General features: G+C 40.0%; 1 protein-coding gene across 1 annotated transcript in view; it reads left to right on the top strand.

Annotated features, from left to right (window-relative positions):
• Plxnc1 (plexin C1) overlaps positions 1-23028 on the top strand; it is a 145024-nt gene that overhangs the window by 58899 nt on the left and 63097 nt on the right. The window contains exons 6-10 of the mRNA XM_027953425.2: positions 4990-5137; positions 9145-9232; positions 11332-11434; positions 11580-11675; positions 21266-21405. Coding sequence (XP_027809226.2) covers positions 4990-5137; positions 9145-9232; positions 11332-11434; positions 11580-11675; positions 21266-21405 — 575 coding nt within the window. The remainder of the gene's footprint in view (positions 1-4989; positions 5138-9144; positions 9233-11331; positions 11435-11579; positions 11676-21265; positions 21406-23028) is intronic.

Below are 23028 nucleotides of genomic sequence, written 5' to 3'. Positions count from 1 at the left end.
AAAAGATGCAATAAAAGTATTTCTCACAAAACAACATGGTTGGTAAAGGAGAGACACTAGAAATACTCTTTTACTAATCTGAACTGAAACAAAAAATTCCATCATTACCAATACTACCAACATTGCTTTAAAAGTTCTGTTCAATCATATTACAAGAAACAAATAAGAGAAATAATTACTGCAATGCAATATAGAAAAATAGTATTTGCTAATCTTAAGTGCTTGATACCTTCAAAACCTAAATATGTAAATTTTAAAAATTATTCAAATGAATAAAATTTAAATGAGGTGCCAACTGTTTAATAAATACTCAAATATCAAAACCATACTAGGGGGTAAAACAAACTTTTAACTTCAATTAATAAAAAGTCCCACTCATGAAAACAATAGAATATTCAGGCATAAATTTAAAGAGCATTGTACATATCCTTTATTTTAAAATTATTTTTGCTAGGAGATACATATTGGGGACAGCTATCAAAAATAGTGTTTTGCAGAATCTTAAGCCATTCTTTATAATAGTAATTAGATAGCAGAACATTGTCTATTGAGGCTATTTATAATCCATCATTATGGAAACTTATCCATTTAAAATATAATCATGCTGGGCACAGTAGTGCATGCCTATAATCCCAGTGCTCAGGTGGCTGAGGCAGGAGGATCTCAAGTTTAAAGCCAACCTCAGCAACAGCGAGGCACTAAGCAACTCAGTGAGATCCTGTCTCTAAATAAAATACAAAATAGGGCTGGAAATGTAGCTCAATGGTTGAGTGCCCCTGAGTTCATTCCCCGGTAGCCTAAATAAGTAAGTAAATAAATAAATAAATTATCATAAGTAAAACATTTTTTTGGAACATATGAAAAATGTCTTGAATATATTCATAAACATTCTCTTTTCTAGTGGAGCAATATCATAAAATGTCATTTTTTCTGATATTATTTTCAATATTTCAGAATCCTAGTGAAATATGAGTAGGCATTTTCTTAAAATTAACATAATATTCATCTGGAATAATATGAACTGATCAAGAATATAATAAAGATATTCATTTTGGAAATACATTTTGGAAAAAGAAGCTTATTTAGTTGAGACCATTCCCTATGAGATTGTAAACATATATGTTGTGCATACATATTGCATGATATATTATATGTAGTATATTATTTAAAGTCAGAACAATCCATGTTCTGATTTAAAAATAGTGGTATAGAATGTAGCTCATAAATAAATGTAAGAATTTTAAAGATCAGATATTGTAAAACAAGAGAAGGCAAAATAATTATTTTATAGAAGTAGAGGAAAGGGACCAGAGGGGAGGAAAAGGGAAATCCTGGGAAATGATATTGGCCAGATTATATTGTTATATTGTGTGCATGTATGAGTATGTAACAACACATTCCACCACTATATACAACTATAATGCACCAATAAAAATATAGAAAAAGAGAATTACTTTATAGAAAGTGTCGAAATAATTGCTTTTACTCTGGAAGCATAATTTAATTCATATGTTACATTAAATATAAAAAAATAAATTGTAGGCTGATTAAGGAATTTATAAAAAGATAACTCATAGAAGAACTAACAAAAAAAGGAACTGAACATCAGATAATTTGAAAGTATGATAATTTTCTTAGCTCTGAAGCAATCTAGTACTTAATAACAAAAGAAAAATACTCATAAACTTGATTCCTTTTTAACAAAATCTATATAAAGAAAACTGAGTTAACTGAAGCACACATTTCAGGAAAATATTTGCCACCGAAAAAAATATTAATTGCAAGATAATAAAGCTAGGAAAAATTAAGAAAAACATCAATACACCAAAAAGTAAGTGGGGGAAAACGTATATTGTCACAAGAGGAGAGATTCAGAGAAGTAGATACAAATATGGAAATATGTTCAACCTCACTAGTTATAAAATAAATACAAATTAAAGCAATAATAAGTTATGCTAACACCCACTGTTGGTGATGCCAATTAGCACAACCTTTTTGGAAAGCAATTTGGCAGCAGTGCGCTTCAAAAGTCATAAATATATTCATTCTGTTTGAAGCACTAATTCCAGGTGTAGAATCCTGAAGAATTAACTTGAAAGAAGAAAAATCCTAAGCATGAAAATGCTATTTCAATAACATTTATAGAATTAGAAACTTGGAGAAAACCAAACTGTTCACAATAAGGAGAATAGTGAAGTAAAAGAAGGTGCTTTATCAACCTGGTAGAATTTAGGAGCAAAGAGTTCCTTGGCTTCATGGATGAAGCCAGCTGACGCTCCAACCATCTCTGCATCCCATCTGACCCATTGTGTCCTCACTCCCTCTTTTTCCAGCTTATTTCAAGAAATAGCCTCAGCCTCCATTTCTGGCTCCTTCTCTCCTTGACTCTAAATCAGGGACCTGTGCAAAGTCCAGTTATGGCTCTTCCTCTCTATAGACAATCTTATCCACTCTATGGCCTTATATATCATCTATGTTCATATCTCCTTTGTCTCCAACCCAGATGGCTCCTTGGCTCATTCATATCCAACTTGACACATCCTCTTGAGGATCACATAAATATCTTGAATTGAAGGCCTCTAAGATTGAAATCTCAATCTTCCACTCAAAGAACATATCTGTCCCAACCCAGTATATGGTCCCCCTGGTACCTCCATTCATCCATTTGATCTTCCTGATCCACATCCCTACTCTAGTCTTTCCCATGCTCCCTCTTAAAAGTTCCCAGAATCTGTCCAGTTCTTTCCATTTCCACTGCACCCCCCTTGCCCAGGATTCTGTCATCTCTTGATGATCTCCTGGTACCATGTGGCCCTTCAGTTCTACTCTAAGGGAATGTCCAGGCTTCCATTCCCACTCTTGTGGAATGACCACATTTAACTAGTCCATAGGTTCTTTGAGGGCAAGGACTATAGCTATTAGGCTCACCAATATGTTCAGTACCTTGTGCAGCAGCTGGCACATAGTAGGATCTTGATAAGTTTTTATAAATATTAATGTAAATATTTAACAAAGTAGAATGATTTCAGTTATATAAAAAACGATGTATGTTGGAAATGGAAGTAAATTTTGAAAAATTCAAAGAGTTGGTAAAATAGGATATGATACACTTGTTCTAATATTTAAGCAAGGAATCAATTTAAGATCTGTATGTATACAGAATCATATGTGGTCATGAGCCGAGATGTGGGATGCAGATATAAATGTTGTGGGTTTGAAGAAGTCAGATGAATGGGAGTTCAAACACCTGTTGACGATGAGCTAGTGGAGTGCTTTGGAGTTTGTTCCTATGCTTAAGTTCCCTAGAATTGGTTTAACTTCAGTCCTGGTAAAGTTGAACTGAAAGGAGTTGCTCTCTTCCAGCATGACTCTATGACCCCAAACCAGGATTTTTTTGCAAATGGAAAGATGGGAGTGAGCTCCAGAAACTAGCATAGATTTAGCAAGTTTGTTAGAGGACCACACAGAGGCTCTGGTGGTTATGCAGGGAGTCCAGGCAGAGGTCAAAAATATAACAAAAGGTAAACCCCTTCCAGGTTTGCAAAGCATTACTCTTCATCCTGGGTTGCAGGGTCACCTCTTCCTCCCCTCCCACCTTCCCAGTTTCCAACCAGGTGCTCTTTATGCACCTGATGCCAAACATATCCACTGTTGGTGTCCCTTTAATTTTCCTTCTAAACAGAATTGGTCATCCTTTTCTTTTAGATAATTCATTTGGGAGAATTTGCTTTATGACTTTGAATTTTCAAGATTTTCTTTCTGTGTCCCCAGTGCACACGTTCACACATGCATGGGTGCACACACGTGGGCCTGTATACACACGTACACACACACAAAACACTCCCTCCCTTTAGATCTCATAGCATAGTCTGACCACAGACCAAACCTTAACTCATCTTAAAAGTGGATTTCACAGGCTCCCTTCTTTAACTATTATAGCATTCACAGTAAGCAGTAAAAAGGTGGGAGCTCAAAGCGCACCCTCTTAAATAAACCCTGGGTCAAAAAGAAATAAAAATAAAGTTGTGTGTTTCAGTAGGAATACTTAATAACATAAAGATACACATTTTTCTTAAATGAATGTATATATTTAGTTCATTTAGTGTAATTTCAGTTATACTCAGTCTCCCCACCCTCTTTGGATAAAATTACTTTAAAGCTCATATGTCTAGGAAATCCTATGAAAATAAATATAAATAAGTAGAGAATCACCTTATCAGATGTTAAATATATTTAAAGCCACAGTAGTAAAAAGTTGATTGACATTGGAATAGAAGTAGATGAAAAGGTTTTTAGAACTGAGCAGAGTTTAGAAGTAAATCCCAAATATATGGTAATATAATATATAGCAAAAGTGGTATTTCAGTTCAGTGGGAAAAGGAGTTGTTGGATTTTTTTTTTTTTTTTTAGTAAATGGTTATGACAGAGCTGATTAACCATCTGGATAATAATAAAATTGGACTCTTATCTCGCATTATATATAGACATAAATTCCAGATGGATTAACGATATAAGTTTAAAAAAGAAAACAATAAAGAAAATGGAGCTATTTTATACTTCTCTATAGGCTAGAGTTTGGGCAGCGTTTTGTAGGCTAAGACAAGAAACCCGGCATCTGATTATATAAAGATACATAATGCAAGGGCGAAAGATTCCACAAACAAAAAATTACAAGGCAGCCAGTAGATTAGGAGAAAAGATGTATCAGAAATTTGACAGATAAGGATGAATATCTACAACTACGTGGAGAGCTTTTCAGAATTGATAAGAAAAATACACACACACACACAGTGGAACTATAGTTAAGAATGGGAATATGTGATTCACAAAAGAGCCAACAGGGTACCAATGAAACAGCTCTTTCCTAACAGCTCTCTTGAGTCACCCTCCTTCCTATGGTGGTTCAAAGGTTGAGTAACATCAAACTCTAAGATGGTTGATGATGATCAAAAGTGGTCACTTGTTTCCTGTATTTTCTTACCCACGCAGACCACAGTGACTATGGTGGGCAGCTTCTCTCCAAAAAACTCAGATTGTACGGTGAGGAACGTGGATACCAGCAGGGTGCTCTGCCAGGGGAAAAGTCAGTTAAACAGGACCTGCACCTGTAACATCCCCACCAGACCCATCTACAGAGGTATGTGGACTCTACTGGGTTTTGTTATGAAGTCACCAAAGCAAGGGAACCTCCTGAATTCAGATTGCCTGAGGAATTCAGATTGCAAGGTAAAGGACGGAATCTGAATAGCTCCTTCACTGTTGCTCACTCTCTCCCCCCCACTGGCTCCCACCTGGGTCTGCACCTCACTGGGTTGTTCTAGGACCCCCTATCAGATGACTGGAGAGTGTAGCACAGCCAGACACCACTGGGCTGGCTCTACCCAAATGGCTCAGATAATTCAGATCTGAAAAGCAGGGAATGTCCTCGGTAAGATGAGAAAACATGGCAGCCAATGTTCTATCAGTTTAAGTTCATTTATTCTCATTCATTCATTCATACAGGAAGCATTTTTTTTTTTAGCATCTGCCTGTGTGTGAGGCATTGTGCTAAGTCCTAGGGACACCCAGCTGGATCTATCTCATGGCGTTTGTAACCCATTGGTCGGGGATGAATAAGCAGTTAATTACAATGCTGTATATAATTGCAGGGAACCTGGAGTCCCATGGGAGGCATAGGGAAAGGGCACCAAACTGGACTTGGGGCTGGGGATGTGTGGTCTGGAAGGCTTCCTGGAAGAAGTGATAAATAAGACTGGAAGATGAACAGAGTTGAGCCAGGAAGACCAGTGGGAAGAGTGTTCCAGGCAGAGACTAACTGGTATAATACCCATAAGGAGAGCAAAAGCTGTGTTTGAAGAACCAAAAAAGGTTTCCACATGGGTAGGGCAAGTGGGGTAGGTTCAGGTGGAAAATAATACCAAAGAAGGCAGCCAAGGGACCGTGGAGGATCTTCTGATCTTTGGACTCTATCCTGGGAGCTGTGAGGAGACAGAAAGATCTGAACTGAAGGCTGGCACAGTCAGATTTATGTTGCAGAAAGGTTCAGTTGTACATCATCTATCTGTCCTGCTGGAATGGAACCCCTGTGGGCATAGAGACCTCGAGAGGACATCTTCACTGCTGTGCTTAGAACAATGTCTAGTACAAATTAGCCATTTACAATCAATCAATAAATTTTTGTTGAATGAATGAATGGATGGCCAGAGGTGGGGAATGGACCGGAGGAGGGACAGACGGAAGGCCTGAGTTCCAAAAGATCAGCCAGCAGGAAAATACTGCCGCAGTCCAGGTGAGACAGAGTGTGAGAGCCGTCGTAGGGACGATGCAGATGGAGAGAAGTGGATAAATTCCAGAGAATGTCAGGAGGCTCGGTGCAGGATTCAGAGTCTCTTCAGATGAGACAGGCTGGAAGTAGAGGTAGGTTCATGGTGGAGGCCTCCTAGAGTGGGTGCTGATCATAACATGAACTGAGCGAGTTGTGGGGCAAGAGCTGGAGTTACCCAACATCTTACTTCCATTCAGGCTGCTATAACAAAATACCTGAGACTGTGTCTTTTATAGATAATAGAAGTTTATTGCTTACAGTTCTGGAGGCTGGAGAGTCCAAGATCAAGACACCTGCAAATTCTGTACCTAGTGAGGGCTCATTCTCGGCTTCGTGCATGATGCCTCCTTGCTGAGTTCTCATGTGGCAGAAGGGGCAAGGGAGCTGCCTCAAACCTCTTTTATGAGAACACTAATCCCATTCAGGAGGGAGAGCCCTCATGATTTAATCACTTCCCAAAGCTCCCCCCACCCCACTCATGATATTATCTCTAGGTATCAGGTTCCAATACCTGAACTTCAAGGACACATCCACATTTGACCTTGGCACCTGATTGATCCTTCACCCCTCAAAAGGAAGTTTAATGCACCAGGCCAGAGACCTGAGCTTAAAAATGCCTCTTACCCTCTGGTCTCAGAATGGCTATTTGGGTCTGAATTGCTTGGAAAAATGAGCCCAGTTTCCCACTTTGTCCACCCTATGTAGCCTTCACGATAACTACTGGTTAATTTTGGTCACTAAAATGCAGGTCTTGCTTACCCATAAAAGATGCTTCTCAAGTACTGAGATTGACTTATGGGGCTCAGTCCCTTTTAGAGCCTTCATCAGCTTCTTTGCCCTTTCCTGATTTTTTTTTTTTTTTAATCAGTACTGGGGATTGAACCCAGGGGTGCTGTACCACTCAACTACATCTTCATACCTTTTTTTTTTTTTTTTGAGACAAGGTCTCTCTAAATTTCCCAGGCTGACCTTAAACTTGGAATTCTCCTGCTTTAGCCTTCTGGGTAGCTGGGATTACAGGCATGGGTCGCCACATCAGCTCAAGGTCTTTCATAATTTTGCACAGGCAAATAAATTCATTTCCCACCTCTTGTACTCAGTCAGCCAGAAGTGATTGCCAAAACTTGGTCCATGGCCACTTTGAGCCTCTGTGGCCTCATTCTTTTCACTAATTCCTATTTCCCTCCCACTTTGAAACACTGTGGGAAAGTCTCCTCTCCCTAACAGCCTTGTCAGATTCTGCTATGACCGTCCCACCTCCAGAATCCCCTTGGTCCTCCGCAGGCATCTGGGTACCCAGGTACTATATGGAACGCGAACCATTATCATGGTATTTCCTAGTCTGTGTTGTTATTGCTGGGTTTTTTCACCTAATGTATTTTACTTCTTCCAGAATTTTAACTGTAAATGCTTTCAGAGATAATGAATATGCATTTCCTTGGGATATTTACAATGTTTTATGTGTAGTTGATGCTCAGCAAAGTAGAGATCCTGCAGCCATCGTCACTGGACACCTGTCAATTCCTTGGAAATGTGTTTGGTCTGGGAGTCCCTCAGTGCTCAGTGTTCATGTGCTCATTCCACTAACATGCATCAAGTGTCTGTTCAGAGGCTCCTGCTGAGAGGTCAGGCCAGCCCTCCAAACCTCCTTGTCTCTAGAACAGAAGATTATCATTTCACATAAGCCCACTTTATGTGAGCAGAATGTTATGTGCAGTTCTGGCTATCAGAGCAAATCTTACTGCTGTAGAGAAGCACCTGAAAATAAGAGTTCTTAGACTTTGGGAACCACACACTGATAAAATTTCAATGAGAAAATTAGGGCTGCCAACAAAGTCAGGCCAACTTCTCATTTTTCTAAGACTTTAATTTAACAAGTACCATCTCCTAGTCTTCAATCATTCATATAAGGAAAAAAGTATTAATACTTCCTTATCTTCACTGGCCCCTGGACGAGCCCAGGTGCTACTCTGGGCTGCAGCTTATACAATCCTTACTGGGGAGCACTGCAACCCAAAGATTCCTAGACCACACCAGACCTGCAAAATCAGAATATCTTGTAGCATGGCCCTGAAATCTATATTTTCATTAAAAAATTTTCTCAATTGATTCTAATAGACAGCTGGGACTGGGAATCAGGACCTTGGGTAGAATATCGATGTTTAAAGAGATACGGGAAACAATACACTTCTCTAACGCTGACTTAGCAATTTTTATCCTATTGATTTTATTCTTTAGGGGTTTTCAAACCCATGGATAAGTTTTTAAAAGCAAGTAAGAAAACTTTCATCATAGATTTGGTGACAGTTGACTCTAAGAAGATCATGGTTTCCCACCCCTAGAAACCACACTCTCAAATTTGTTAGGTAAATATTTGTCAAGTGTGGATTTTTCCAAAGGTGCAGGATTTCCTCTCTAATGTGCTGCTTTTCATATTCTAGGCACTTCTTGCTCGGTGACTTGTTTTATTCTTATGCCTTGGCCAATTACAAGCTGAGATAGTGATCCCAGGGAGAGTTTGAGATGTAAATGGGCTGTAAAATGGCTTTTTCCTAGTGATTATCCATGGGGGGCTTGAAGCTAGAGTTGGGTTCGTCTGTTTGGAGCCTGGTGCTGTGCTCTGTGGCTGCCTGACGTGAACGGCCCCTGGGGACGGAGCACATACTGATTGCAATGTTGGTGAACAGCTGGCACACCCGTGGCCTCTCGGCGGAGAAGGGAATTTTTTTTTTTTTTTTTTTTTTTTTTTGGCATTTACAGCTTCTGCTTGACTGTGGCAGGAATCCATGGTAAATGACTTTTCCCTCCCTTTGCTCCAGATGTCTTAATGGTCAACGTGACATTCTCCTTCCCTTCTTGGATTTTATCAAAGCGATTCAACTTAACCAACTGCTCATCATTAAGAGAGTAAGATTTTATTTGAAATGTAAATATTCTCTCATGGTTTTAATTTATTTGCTTTACTCCACAATTTCCTAAAGAACTCTTCTGTGGAGTAGAACTTCCCAAAGTGCCTTTTGGAGCATGGCCTAACGGGAGCTGGGAGAGCCACTGAGCTAATGGGTCGGCTCACTCATTCAAGCCCTAACAAGGAAATTGGGGCAGCCGAGGAGAGAACACGGGCTAAGCACTCTTATCAACAGGGAAATGTTATTTCCTAGGCCCAGGGGACACTTGAAGGAAGTACAGAGGGCACTGCTAGGTCCTCTCCTGATCAGGACGTTTCTGGGAATTTAGGCAGAACAGGAAGGCCTGTCAAGGACACACAGTGAAGTCTCTTTTGCCCAAAGAACATATTCATTCTACCCTCTTCTATTCTTTTCTTTCCCTTTCTTTTTCTTTTCTTTCTCTTCTTTTCTTTTCCAGGTGCCACCTGGAACCCTGCACCTTGCACTGTACCCCTGAGCTACACTCCCAATCTTCTGCCCTCTTTTTATCACTCTCGGCCCCTTTTAGCTAGAAACCACTCTCGGCCCCTTTTAGCTAGAAACCCCTTGAATTAGGGCCACACCTTATACCTAGCTTCTAAAGCAAAGAAGACATAGAGGAAATATGCTTCTCAGAGTCCTGTCCCTCTAGCTGGAAGTCAGGCTGGAGGTCCCTAAGGGAACAGTGGAAGCCATGTTATCAGTGTGAGTCTATAGCTGGCTGTGCAGGATGATTGACAACTAACTCTCTGAGTACCAAATATGAACTCCTTTCTACCTGGCCCAGGAACCATTATTTCTTTGCTGAAGATGATTCCATACTTAAAACCGACTTGGAAGGCTGCTTTAGACCTTATCTTTTACTGAGGAGGCACTATGAAAGGAGATGACATAGGCCAGGATCTGTGATTTCTAAGAAATAGCATTAATTTAGGGAAGAAAAAATACAAATTCTGATAAGCCTCAGAAGTCCAGAAAATAGGAGAATGGGGGGAGAATTAAATAGAATTTTATGGCTCAAAGAGTTTAAAAATACTGTAGCTCCCCGATGTGCAGGTTTAGAGAGCAGATGAAAGGCAGCAACTGGCCCAGGTCCCACAACTTGGTCACCGAGGACCAGACCTCACACTAGATCCTCCCATCAGAGGTGAGAGCCCTTCCTGCAGGTAACTGCTTCCTGCCAGGAAAGCACTTGTAAGGTAATCCTGCCTGCAGGGTCAGAGAAGCAGACAAATCACAGACCTGCTCCCGGCTCACTAAAGAGACAGCTGAACACCAAGGGGAGCCTGGGCTTTCTCCCCACAGGGAAACTGCAGTTTCTCTAGGTCAGAATCTTCCTTTAGAAAGCATATAAAATACAGTCTGAGTCCCTGCGCCCTGCAATAGGCACCCTTGCTGTCTCCTGCCGACGCTTCCTCTGGCCTTCCTTGGCCACATTTCCAAAGGAGTCCCATTTTTTTTTTTTTAATCATTTCTTCTGTAACTCTGATTATTCTAATGTTTGCTTTTCAAGTCCTGCAGGGGTTTTTCATGCATGATAGATTATTTGATTAGAAGACACAATTCTTCCTTAATTTGATTATAAAACAAACACCAGCACCCTAGTCCCTCTGCCTGCCAGGTAACTCTTTGTGTCTTACATCTTCTGGGCAGTTGGCAGCTTGGCTGCCTGAGGGAATGAAGGTTGGCTGATCTGGGGGAGGTGATAGCAGGGAGAGGCCCATCTCCAGGGGGACTCACCTGAGTGTAGACAAATAGCAGAAATGGATTCAGAAACAGATTCAGTGGTTCCTATTATTTATGGACCAGCAGGTGACCCCAACTTCAGGTTTCCATGGCAACATTTCTGCAGGTATGATGATGCCTGTCAACCCTGAAGGCCTCCCAGAGCAGGGCACAAAGTCCTACTCTATGCCTAGCCTCAAAGGACTGTCCTCTCTCCTCCTATTCACCCCAGTCATTCCAACAATTTTTTTTTAATTCTTTTAAATGTTTGCACACTACATCACAGAGAGAAATTTTAGGATGTGAACCTTTTCCTAAAAATCTAGGAATTAAGTTGGTTTTCCATGTTGCCAGATGCTCCAAATGTATTGGAACTGGCTGTGCTTGGTGTAACAGTGCGAGAAGGTGTATCCACCCCTTCACAGCTTGTGACCCTTCTGATTATCAGAGCAACCAGGTAAAGTGACATTTTTGATATTACAAGGTTTAACTAAAAATACCTGTTTGTATCCACCTAGTCCCACTCTGGTTTTTGTGTTTGTTTCACACTTTGAATCTCCCACCCACTCAAGACATTGAAGGGATTTTCTTCTCCATTTCAGGAACTCTGTCCAGTTGCCATTGAGAAACCACCCAAGAACCCTGGAGGAGGAAGATTCAAGGAGAATAAGAGCAACAGAACCAACCAGGGTTTACAGGTCAGACTCTATTTTGGTGTTGATAATGGAAAAATTCCCTTTTGATGACAAGGACAACTCCTACTACTTTGGGTTCCTTAAAAATTTTTTTTTAAAGTTCCATTTTACTTACTACCAAAATTCCCTTTTTTCCCCCTTTAGTTTTTAACCAAGTTTCAGTTAATTGGCTCAATACATCAAAGGCTGAACAATCACATAAAAGAAATTAAAACTCTGTAATTATGAAAAATGATGTTGTTCCAATAGAAGTAAAATTTTAAAGGTGACTCTGTGGCTCACTTGATAGCACACAGCCTGAGGGGACCTCCATTTGAAGTAATCCTTAGGATGGCCTTTCTGGGCATCCTGTGTGTGGATAGGTCTGTGCAAAGTACACAAACTAAGTTGTTTTTGTTTTTCAGTTTGCAGAGGTGCCCAAACCAATAGTTGATGGTACCAAAACAGACTTGTCATAGACCATGTATTTCCCTCCCCTTTCAAAAGTGTTGATATTTTTCATGAAATTTCCTTGGAAATTCCTCTTGCTTTCTTTGCAGTTAGTCAGCAAGCTCAATGTGCCTGTCATGTTTTAAGAGGGGATGTGACCATGTGAATATTTCTGGGCAGAACATACGTGGCTCTGCTTAGGGCATGGCCCCCTTCAGGCTTCCCTCTGTCCACAGATCATGGAGCATCTATATGTGGTAAAAACAAACAAACAAACAAAAGAGTACAAGTTCTGCTCTCATTAACCTTGGAGTCTGGCGGGAGCAGACTAATGAAAAATAACAGCATTAGAAAAACAAGAAAGGCTCAGTTTCTATTTCATGACTAATCTGTGGCTTTGACTTATCCATTTGCAGCTACTTAAGGTCAAGTGCCAATATAAATAAGTAGCACATTTTTAATCATTACTGAAAAGTTGATAGTAACTTTAGTTGAATTAAGTAACAGGCAGAGGGAACGTGAATCAAAATGGAGCCTACAGTTAATTAAAGCCTTAGAAAAGCGTGGTGTGCCAGTGTCTGCACTCTAAAGGTCTTTGAGGTTTAATTAAGTCATGGGCTACTTTTCTCTTCCCATTGGTTTGTAAAACTAAGACATAGTGACAGGGAGTTGAATCAATCAGATAGTGGCTTTTTTGTTTTAAATCAGATTTTACCATGGTTGTTTTTAATTTCGGCAAAATACACATAACATAAAATTCATCATCTTTACTGTTTTTAAAGTGTGCAATTCAGCAGTGTTAAGTACACTCACAGCATATGCAACCAGTCTCTAGAACACTTCCCATCTTGCAAAACTCTATACTTATTACCAAGCACCAGGCCTTGTACCAGGATCCCTTGTACCCAGGCCTCTAGTATCCAACTTTCCATTTTCTTTTTATAAATTCAACTACTGTGAATTCCTCGTATGAGTAGAATCAGGCAGCATTTGTCTTTTTCTTTGGTTACCATGGATTGAACCCAGGGGCCCTTAAACACTGAGCAACATCCCCAGCTCTTTTTTTATATATATACTTTATTTTGAGACAGGGTCTCACTAAGTAGCTTATGGCCTCGCTAAGTTGCTGATTCTGGCTTTGAACTTGTAATCCTCCTGCTTCAGCCTCCTAAGGCCCTGGGATTATAGGCATGCACCACCACACCCAGCTAGTATTTTTCTTTTTGTATGACTTATTTCACTTAACATAATATCCTTGATAATTTTTTAGGTGGCTGAATAATTTTTGTCATTTGAAGAATATTATTTAATGGGATCATCTAGATGTACCCACTGGGAGATTGACTGGGGATGGAACCACACTAGCCAAGCACTCTACCACCAAACTACCTCCTCAGCACTTGACTTTTTAAAAAATTAAATTTATTTTCAGCCGGTACATAAAAAACAAAAATGGCACCTACTAATGGGGTAGTATAATTCTGTGGAAATTCATCCAAGTTCTTTTATGTATCAATAATTCATTTCTTTGTATTATTGAGTAATGGTTCAAGCAATAGCTTTTTTTTTAATTTTTTTTATTATTAGTTGTTCAAAACATTACAAAGCTCTTGACATATCATATTTCATACATTTGATTCAAGCAGATTATGAACTCCCATTTTTACCCCGTATATATGTTGCAGATTCACATCGGTTACACATCCACTTTTTTTACATACTGCCATACTAGTGTATGTTGTATTCTGCTGCCTTTCCTATCCTCTACTATCCTCCCTCCCCTCCCCTCCCCTCCCATCTTCTCTCTCTACCTCATCTACTGTAATTCATTTCTCTCTCTTGTTTTTTTCCCCTTTCCCCTCACTTCCTCTTATATGTAATTTTGTATAACAATGAGGGTCTCCTTCCTTTACCATGCAATTTCCCTTCTCTCTGTCTTTCCCTCCCCCCTCTCGTCCCTGTTTAATGGTGATCTTCTTCTCATGCTCTTCCTCCCTATTCTGTTCTTAGTTGCTCTCCTTATATCAAAGATGACATTTGGCATTTGTTTTTTAGGGATGGCTAGCTTCACTTAGCATAATCTGCTCTAGTGCCATCCATTTCCCTGCAAATTCCATGATTTTGTCATTTTTTAGTGCAGAGTAATATTCCATAAAACTTATCGTAAGAAAAAAACAGTGTGGGGGCTGGGAATATAGCTCAGTTGGTAGAGTGCTTGCTTCGCATGCTCAAGGCCCTGGGTTCAATCCCCAAGCAACACGAAAAGAAAAATACAATGTGGTCACTGCATCTTGGCTTCTTGTGTCCTGCCTTCCTGCACCACCTCAACTTTTACACTGTATGGTTAAAAGAAGTGGGGTCACTAAGAGAGAATACTGAAAATCAGCGATAGTCTGGATCTGCCTTCGATGTTTCTCTATGGATTACCCTTCTAAGTTTGGAAAAAGATATTTCGTTGATACCAAAATGTTTTCTTTAAATACATGACTCAGAGCAGAATCTCAATTTGGGTTGATAGGGAGTGGAGTGTGGCTTGTCAAAGGAGGGATATTTTATGCTCTGGGAAACACATTTTCATGCTGAATGTGTAGCATCATGATTCCCACTTGGGGTCCACATGCCAGTCTTGAATGGAGCACCCCATCCCTTGCAACTCTTCCCAGCAGAGAAGCCACGGAGAGCATTCCTTTTACACCCCCGCCCACATCACATGTGTAGTGTGTGCTTCCTGTGTGCCAGGCACTGGGAAGCATACGGACACTGCCCTAGGCTTCACGACCAGAGCATGGGTGATTGTTACTGCAGGTACTTACCGAGCATCTATTAGATGCTGTTATACTGAGCTCCATGGATACACACATGGAAGATACTAATGATTCAGGCACCTCTCTGGCTGTCAATCTCAAGAATCTTATCCATGAGTATCTATGCAACAATAAGAGAGAAAAAAATGTTAATATGGGGGTAGTACCTGAACTGAGTTAAACCCAGAAAGCCTTGCTGTGCCCGGGGCTGTGTCTTAGTCCCTCCTGCCCAGTGCCTGACAGTTAAACACAATCAGTGCGGTTGGTTAAGCCTTTGATTGATGGATAGATTGATTGATGGAGATGGCATTTCAGCTGACCATTGAGAGACGAGAAGCATCCAGACACATGGAGACAGAAGAGCAGGTATTCTTACCAGAGAAACCAGCTTAAGCAGAAGTGCAATAGGAGGCCAGAAAATTCCAGACCACTCATTACCAAAAAACCCTCAGTAATTTAGTTTAGCTGAAATAGAGGATATGGGAAATGAGAGTGTAGCCCACAAAGTTGAAATGACCCTGGAGCCTACACATATAGCACCTTACATGGCTGGCCCTCAGGAGTTTTGACTTTATGCTTCAGTGGCAAAGGAATGCTATCGAGACATTTTCTTTTTGTTTTTAATTAAGAGTTTGCTCATTCAAGGATGTGGTCCTTGGGAGGTAGGTTTTCTGGTTCAGTTGGCTGGACCAGTTGACCTTACACTCCTGTGACCCTAAGGTGCACCCCCATGCCCTGATCCAGAAACATGAGCTGTATGCGGAGTGGCCTACATTCAGAAAAGATCCTGGCCCAGGATCAGGAGTGCTTTTAGCTACAAAAACCAGCCCCGCCTCTTGTTTTTTTGTTTCCTATTTAATAGGTAAAACCTGTAGCCCTCCCCCACCACTTCTCTATTTCCTAACCGTCTTGTATCTGTTGCTCTCACCTGCTGAGGGCAGTTCGGCTGCCCATCCTTTCCTGCTTTCAAGGAAAGGTTGTGACAATCTATGATACAACGTCATTCTAATGTTTGTTATTCTGCACAATATGCTTATCACTCCGTGGCAGACATAAACCACGTCTCCTGCCCTCGAGGAATTTAGATTCAAATTGTTCTTCTTTCTTTCTCTTCCTGTACCTCCTCTTCTCTTCCTCCATCACTTTGAAATGTGCATTTTAATTTCTCATAGATAATCCAAATGGATTTTTTTTTCATTTATCTTGAGAAGTGAAATTAAATTCAGCATACGCCTTTTTGAATAACTTCTGTGGACCTAGCACTGTGCTAGGTGCTGTAGGATTCACTCCCAATTCTTCATTTAATCAATCATTCAACAGTGTGTTTGTTGAGCAACTGTTGTGTGCCAAGCAGACAGATAGTCAAAATGTGTGTACAATGGAGCTTACATTGTACACTTCTGGAGGAAGTGATATTCCTTTTCATGAACAAGTTGAAAATGCACAACAGAAGAAGTTAATAGAAAGAATACCAGAATGGACTGACTTTTGTTGAACCCTGTGCCTTCTGAGCTCAGAGTGTCTCTTTATTTAAGCTTCACAACGGACGTATTTTCCTCATTTTATGCACAGGGAAATTTTGATTTATAAAAATAAGTTGCAAATGGTAGATAAGAGATTTGAATCCAGGCCATTTGACTCAAGGGTTCACAGTTTAGTCATTGGCCTATATTATGTGACCTATGTTGACTAGAAATAAATGTTAAACCACGTAGTAGTTTATAATGCATCTTGGAGGGAGGTATCTAATATCGGTTTCTCTAGGCCTTAGTCTGTCAAAACCTGCCCATCTGGGCCACAGATATGGAGTAGGACCAAGACCTCCACCTGAGGTCCAGGCTGAGGGTAGCTTATTAGCATCCAAGACGCAGGAGAAGACAGGTAGACTGGGGTGTGGCTTGGGGGGAAGGAGTCAGACCCAGGAAAAGCCAGGCATCTTCTCCAAGATAGGGAAAGAAGGAGCATGGAGCAGCAAGAATCTCACGTTCCTGTGGCATCTTGGCAGAAGGGTAGATTTGAGTGGCTAGTGTAAGTTGGAATCAGGGAAAGAATTGCCCTGGCTGGCCCTGGAGTTCTGACCACCCAGGACTGTTCTGAGTAGCCATACTCAGAAGGGTCAATGGCCAGGAGTAATTCAGGGAGTGGCCTGGGCAGCCATACTGTGGGCCATGTCAGCTTTGCCTTTGAGTTCCCAGGTCAGAGAAGCGAGTCTTGCTCTCTCAACACAGAGCACACATCTGTCACTGTCTCTCTGGAAGTTTCCATGTCCATCGCTGTCATTCCCCGCCCCCCCCCACCCTATTGCTAATTATTGACCGTTCCCAGGACCAACTGGAAGTTACACCTCAAGTTCCCTGGGGCAAGTATCAAGAGCTCCTGGGAAGGGGCATTTGCCTGGGGGCGAGAGGGAGGAGCCCATCCCATTTTTTGTTACATTGAACTCTCCATTATTTCTTTGGTGGAAGTGTATTTTGCTATTTCCTTTCAATTTCCCATCTCCTTTTATACTTTACCATCTCCAATGCTGACCACCACTCTGCTCAATTTATATATTTTTATATAAATTGTCCTCTTCTCAGTTATTAATAAAGATGTTAAATAATTCTGAACCAAATACTCACCCCTATAGGGCCCTACAGGACACTTTCTTTTAATTAGTTATGCCATCTTTCATCTCTCTTATGTCCTTTGGTTTCAGATTTCCAGCTGGTTTTAAATCCATGTGACTTTTTATCCTGTCCTGTTTGAACTAATTTCATGAGTGAAAATCTGAGAGACGTTTTACCAAGTGTTGATTCAGGTCCAGGCCTATAGAGAGCTTTGCTATATTCAGTTTTTTTTTCTTTTAACAGATTAATAGAGTACAATTTGGTCTTAATAAACCGAGCCTTCCTAATGCACCTCTTTCTAATATTCTTTTCAATCATAGCGGTATTTTCTCCATTAATGTCACGGTAATTTGAATTGTGTTGACGTCAGACTTCACAAAAGGTACTCTTACTGTCAGGAGTAATCCTCTTAGACCTTTTCAAAGATAACTGTTTCCTAGTGGTTGTGCTATTTCCAATATCTTATAATGACTTGGTTTTTGAAAAAAAAAATAAAAATAATTGGGTATTCTTCGTATCACCTAATTAACCAGTTTCCAGTGTGCGTTCTTACATAAAACAGGGAGGGATTTCAACTCATGAGAGACCAGAGCTCATAGTATTTTATTAAATAATTTACAGTTGTGTTGCCATTTAAAAATAACTCTTAAGTCTTTAAAACGTAACTGACAGGAAGTGAACTATTCTGAGGTTAATTACAAGACTGCATTGGGCTGTGACATGCCGAGCAATGGGATTTTGACTTGATCTATGGAAATCTTTGGAGTGGGGTGAGGGAGGGAGCTCACTGGAGAGCTGGAGAAATTCCCTTTGTATCCAGCTCAGTTGTGCTTTTAAATTAACCCCTTCTGGAGATGGCTCCTCCACATGAGGCTGTGAATTAACTCTTGATAAAAAAAAAAAAAAACAGATCCAAATATCAAATGTCTGAAACATTCGTAGGGAGATCATTCTTTGTTGTTGTTTGTTTGTTTTTGTTTTTGTCTTTCCTGGATTTAAAAAAAAAAATCTTTATCACCAAATTTAGAAAATGTTCTTTTTCTGATTGTTATAGCCAAGTAGTACAGCCATATAACTGCTCTATCTTTTCATTATCGTTATTACATTTTCATGTAAACCTATACATTTATTTAGGTGGTTTTTCTTGGTAGCTCTCTAGGCCACTTATTAAGATTAGGAGAAGTTGTCACAGCAAAGGACAGCTAATCTGACCCTCTTTGAAAGCAGACTGCAAGCATCTGCTTTCACAAGATAGGCCAGGGCTGGATTTTATCCTTCATGGCCAGTGGAAACTTCTCCAAACAATAAGGCTTTAAAATGAAATCCTTTTGAAGTAGCAAGGCTGTCTCTACTCAAGGGGAAATAAAAAGTTAATGAGACAACGTGGCAGGTCTTATGATGCTGTTTGTAGAGCCATTTAAGGAACAAAATATAACTCCCTTTTTAAAAAATCCTTTTTTGTTCATTAGATATAAGGCCATCCTTCTCCTCTACAGAGAGGAGAGAAGTAGCAGGTACTTGGCATGTTTGCAATTTGTGCTTCTGCAGACATCCTTGGTATAAACAGAGGAAGCAGAGAGGGCCAGTAGAAAGAAAAGCAACCTGAGAATCATAGTGAACTTGGATGTAAATGTCATCTGCAGGGAAGTTTACATTTAAAAAAAAATATATGTCTTGCTTTCCTAAGAAGACAGTGGACTCCTCAAGAGCAAAATTTTTTTCTACAATGAACCAGAGATTAAATACTTCAGTCTTTCAGGCTGTGTAGTCTCTGTTGAAGCCACTCAGTCCTGCTGCTGTAATGTGAAAACAGCCAGAGACAATACCTAGACAGGTATTTATGGACAATGAAATTTGAATTTCATGTGTTTTCATAGGTCATGAAATATCCTTCTCCTTCTGACATTTTTCCATGGACCATACAAAAACAGGTAGCAAACAGGAGTTTGCTTATAGGCTGTCATTTGCTGGCTCCCAATCTAGTACAAATATACATCATGTCACCCCCTGCCAGATCTCATGCTGTCCTAAGGACCCTATAGGTGCTCAATAAATACTTGTTCACTTAGCTGTCACCACGTAAGAGTACAGAGTAAGCCCTTTGCTATACAACACACACTTGACATTTGCAAGGGATTTATCTTGAAATCATTGCTAATCCCCCCATCCCAAGTACCACTCTAGCAGATAATTTCTCCCATAAAATGCAGTCAAGTATAACAGAATAATTAAAGTGACCCTTTCAGACCCGTAGTGATTCAATAAATATGGGCTAAAGTCCTTTACAAAGTGATTAAGATAAATTCTGCCACCGAAATCAATTCCCTGTCACGGTACATCATTGCAGTGATGACATTAATGATGAATTTACCTCAATCTGCAAAGCCAATCCATAGTGATCATGAGAGATGGTGACCGCTCTACCATAGAGCACCTGCATTTCCAGATAAGCAGAAGGAGAGAAGGTCCATTTCAGCAGGATGGGCCACCCTGGCAGCTGGCAAGGCCAGCCCCATGAATATTAGACACACAGAGCAGCAGAGCAGATTCTCTCAGTTGCCTCAAGAATCAGGTGTTGGACATCATGCAAGCTCTCCCTGTGATTCCAGTATCTTCCTGATGAACTTTATCACCTAAGTGGACGTTCTCAGCACTTACAAGCCATCAGCCACATGTCACATGGTTTTGCATCTCTGGACCAGAGGGTCATTTTCAAATAAGAAGAGTATGAGTATGAAGTCCACTCATGCTGAGATCTGCTGTCCCTTATATTGACCAGAATTTTAGAATCTTATGTCCTTTCTTGGTCTCCATACTGTTGAAGAACACACACCTGCTAGCTATGGTCTACACAAGACCAACAAAATGACCAAAATGAAGGACATTAGCATTTGTAGGAGAAAAGTAAAAGACATTGTTTGGTCTTGAAAAGGAAAAATGATTCTTGCCATCAGATAAAGGGCTTTGTTTTTTGTTTTTTGGGTGTTTTTTTTTTAGGAGATTTTGATTAGACATTGAAAGTGGAGGAGTAACAGGGCCCATGCCTACATGAGAGACTCCAGGGGACAGACACATCCTTGATTGTAGGCTTGATAAAGCCTGTAACTGGTTAGCATGGGAAGAGATGGTCGTATCTGCAAATCCTAGAGAAGAAATGGCCACCAGGGTGTACGCATCATTGGTAGTAGGTGTAGTAGGGGGCTGAACTGGTGAATTTCTTGTTTTTTTTCCTCCCGCCTGTGGTATGTTTCTTGATTCAAGTAACATAACTGAAACAAACAAACAAACAAAAAAAATGCAAACTACTTTCCAGGGAGTTAAATTTATCTGGAACGACATTTATTTCAGTGTAGTGACTAGTCTGTTGTTGGCCTCCAGTCAATGAACTCCTTTTCTTTTCCTGCATTTTGCCTACATTGGAGCCTCCAGAGGCCATGAGGCAGCGAGCATTTCCTAAACTCGAATGATATCTCTCTTCAGACAGAATGTCAGACTCTTCAACTGTATTTTCAACTGTCTTGTGAGACAAAGACTAATTGGTTTGACCTCATGCTGTCGCATGTTGAGAGACACGAATCTGCAGCGCTCTTCCTTGAATTCATTGATTTCATTAAACACTGTCTGCTTGTGTTTGCAAAATGTTGTAATTTCCCAGTGATTTTTTTTCGAACTGCAGCACATCAACAGATTTTTTTGGAACGATGCCATTTCTTCGCTTTGATCTTATGTTTTCATCTTTTATTTCCAATAGGTCTTCTACATTAAGGCCATCGAGCCACAGAAAATATCGACATTGGGGAAAAGTAACGTGATCGTTACAGGAGCCAACTTTACCCGGGCATCAAATATCACCATGATCCTGAAAGGAACCAGCACTTGTGATAAGGATGTGTGAGTTGAAATACTAGTAATTGATCCTTGGTAATATAAAGCTAAAACCAGTGCAAGAGAATCAGTGTGATTGGAACCTTTCTATAGTCAATTCCATACACTACCGTGAGCCAATTAGTCCTCGCATTCGACATAATTCCAATAAGTAAAATAATTTTAACAGTAAGTTTGAAGTTCATTGTGAAAAAATGTGTCCCATGTCACCTCCCCTCAAAATTTCCGTATATAATTATTTCAAGATATTGCCTATTTGGAGCCCCAATTAATTTTCATTAAGAAAATCAAGTATGGGGGCTGGAGTTGTAGCTAGCTGAGTGGTAGAGCACTTGCCTAGCACATGCGAGATACTAGGTTCGATCCTCAGCACCACATAAAAATAAATAAATAAAGGAAAGGTATCATGTCCATCTACAATTAAAAACAAATTTTTAAAGAAAAAGAAAAAAACAAGTATAAAGTTTAGCAAATATTGTTATTAAAATGATGCACTTGAAAAATTAGCTGCCTACCTTGGAATTGGACAGAATTTTATGAAGCACCTCTTCCAGAATGTTCCCCAAGGTTCAAAGAAAGAAAATTTCAAATTCATTTTGTATGGACATGTCATTGTTTATAACCTCTTTCTATTTTCTGGTTTGATTTTAACTTCATACAATTAAATCACTAATACATACATTAGTGATTTAAAAAAAGAACAAAACACCCAAACATAAATATCTGATTAGTGTGTCACTTGAATGTCATGATTTCTAGGACTTCTTTCCCCCTAACTCATCCTATCAGTGAAATTTTGAGAAAAAAGTTCAGTTGCTCACTGATGTCCTTGATCAAATTGTTACCCCCACACACCAGGAGGGGAAAAAAAGAGAAATATAATAATAATAACATAACAGATAATTTGAGTTTTCTGCTTGTTAGTTTTTGTAAGTTTGGGCTAATTTGGAGCAAAAGATGTTGCCATCTACATGAAGTATAATACTGGGTTTTTTTCGTCATGGAAATACAGTCAAGACAATCTGCTGGAGCATGATGTTTTGGTTTCTAACTGCTAAAACAGATTTGTACAGCATTCTAATCTGCCATGCTTATTTACTGCATTTTCTGTTTTAATTCATTTGCTGCACATCACTGCCGCCCCCTTCCCCTCGTAGCAGTCAATCTGGAATATCTACGATCCTGACCAGAAGAGCTGCTCATCGGCGGCTTGTGCGCTGTACCTGAGCGATCAAGCACACATTAGAGGCCGTATCTATGCAACCTGGGTGTTCTCGTGCCATTTATCCCGGCTAAATACCTTGCCATGAAAATCTTTCATTTTGTAGAGTGAAATCTGTGAAGTTAGACACCTGTGTGTTCACTGAAAGGCAATCAGCTTCACTGGAAAATAAGTCGTTTTCAGAGTATTACCCGTTTCTGATTCTTTATGCTCTCATTTCCATTCTGAGTGTGTCTTGAATTACTGCAGTTATTAAATTAAATGACTAAGAGACCTTTCTGTGTGTAGCATTTCAGTAACCACATCTGTGTGGCGAACCCAAGTTCATGAGCAGCCGACATAATACCCAGTTAATCCTATACCTGAGCCCATGCTAATCCCAAACTCCTTTAATATAGTATTTTTTT

The sequence above is a fragment of the Marmota flaviventris genome, chromosome 3, assembly GCF_047511675.1.
Source record: "Marmota flaviventris isolate mMarFla1 chromosome 3, mMarFla1.hap1, whole genome shotgun sequence".
In the NCBI taxonomy this organism is placed as follows: domain Eukaryota; kingdom Metazoa; phylum Chordata; class Mammalia; order Rodentia; family Sciuridae; genus Marmota; species Marmota flaviventris.
This window is presented reverse-complemented; position numbering and strand designations above follow the sequence as displayed.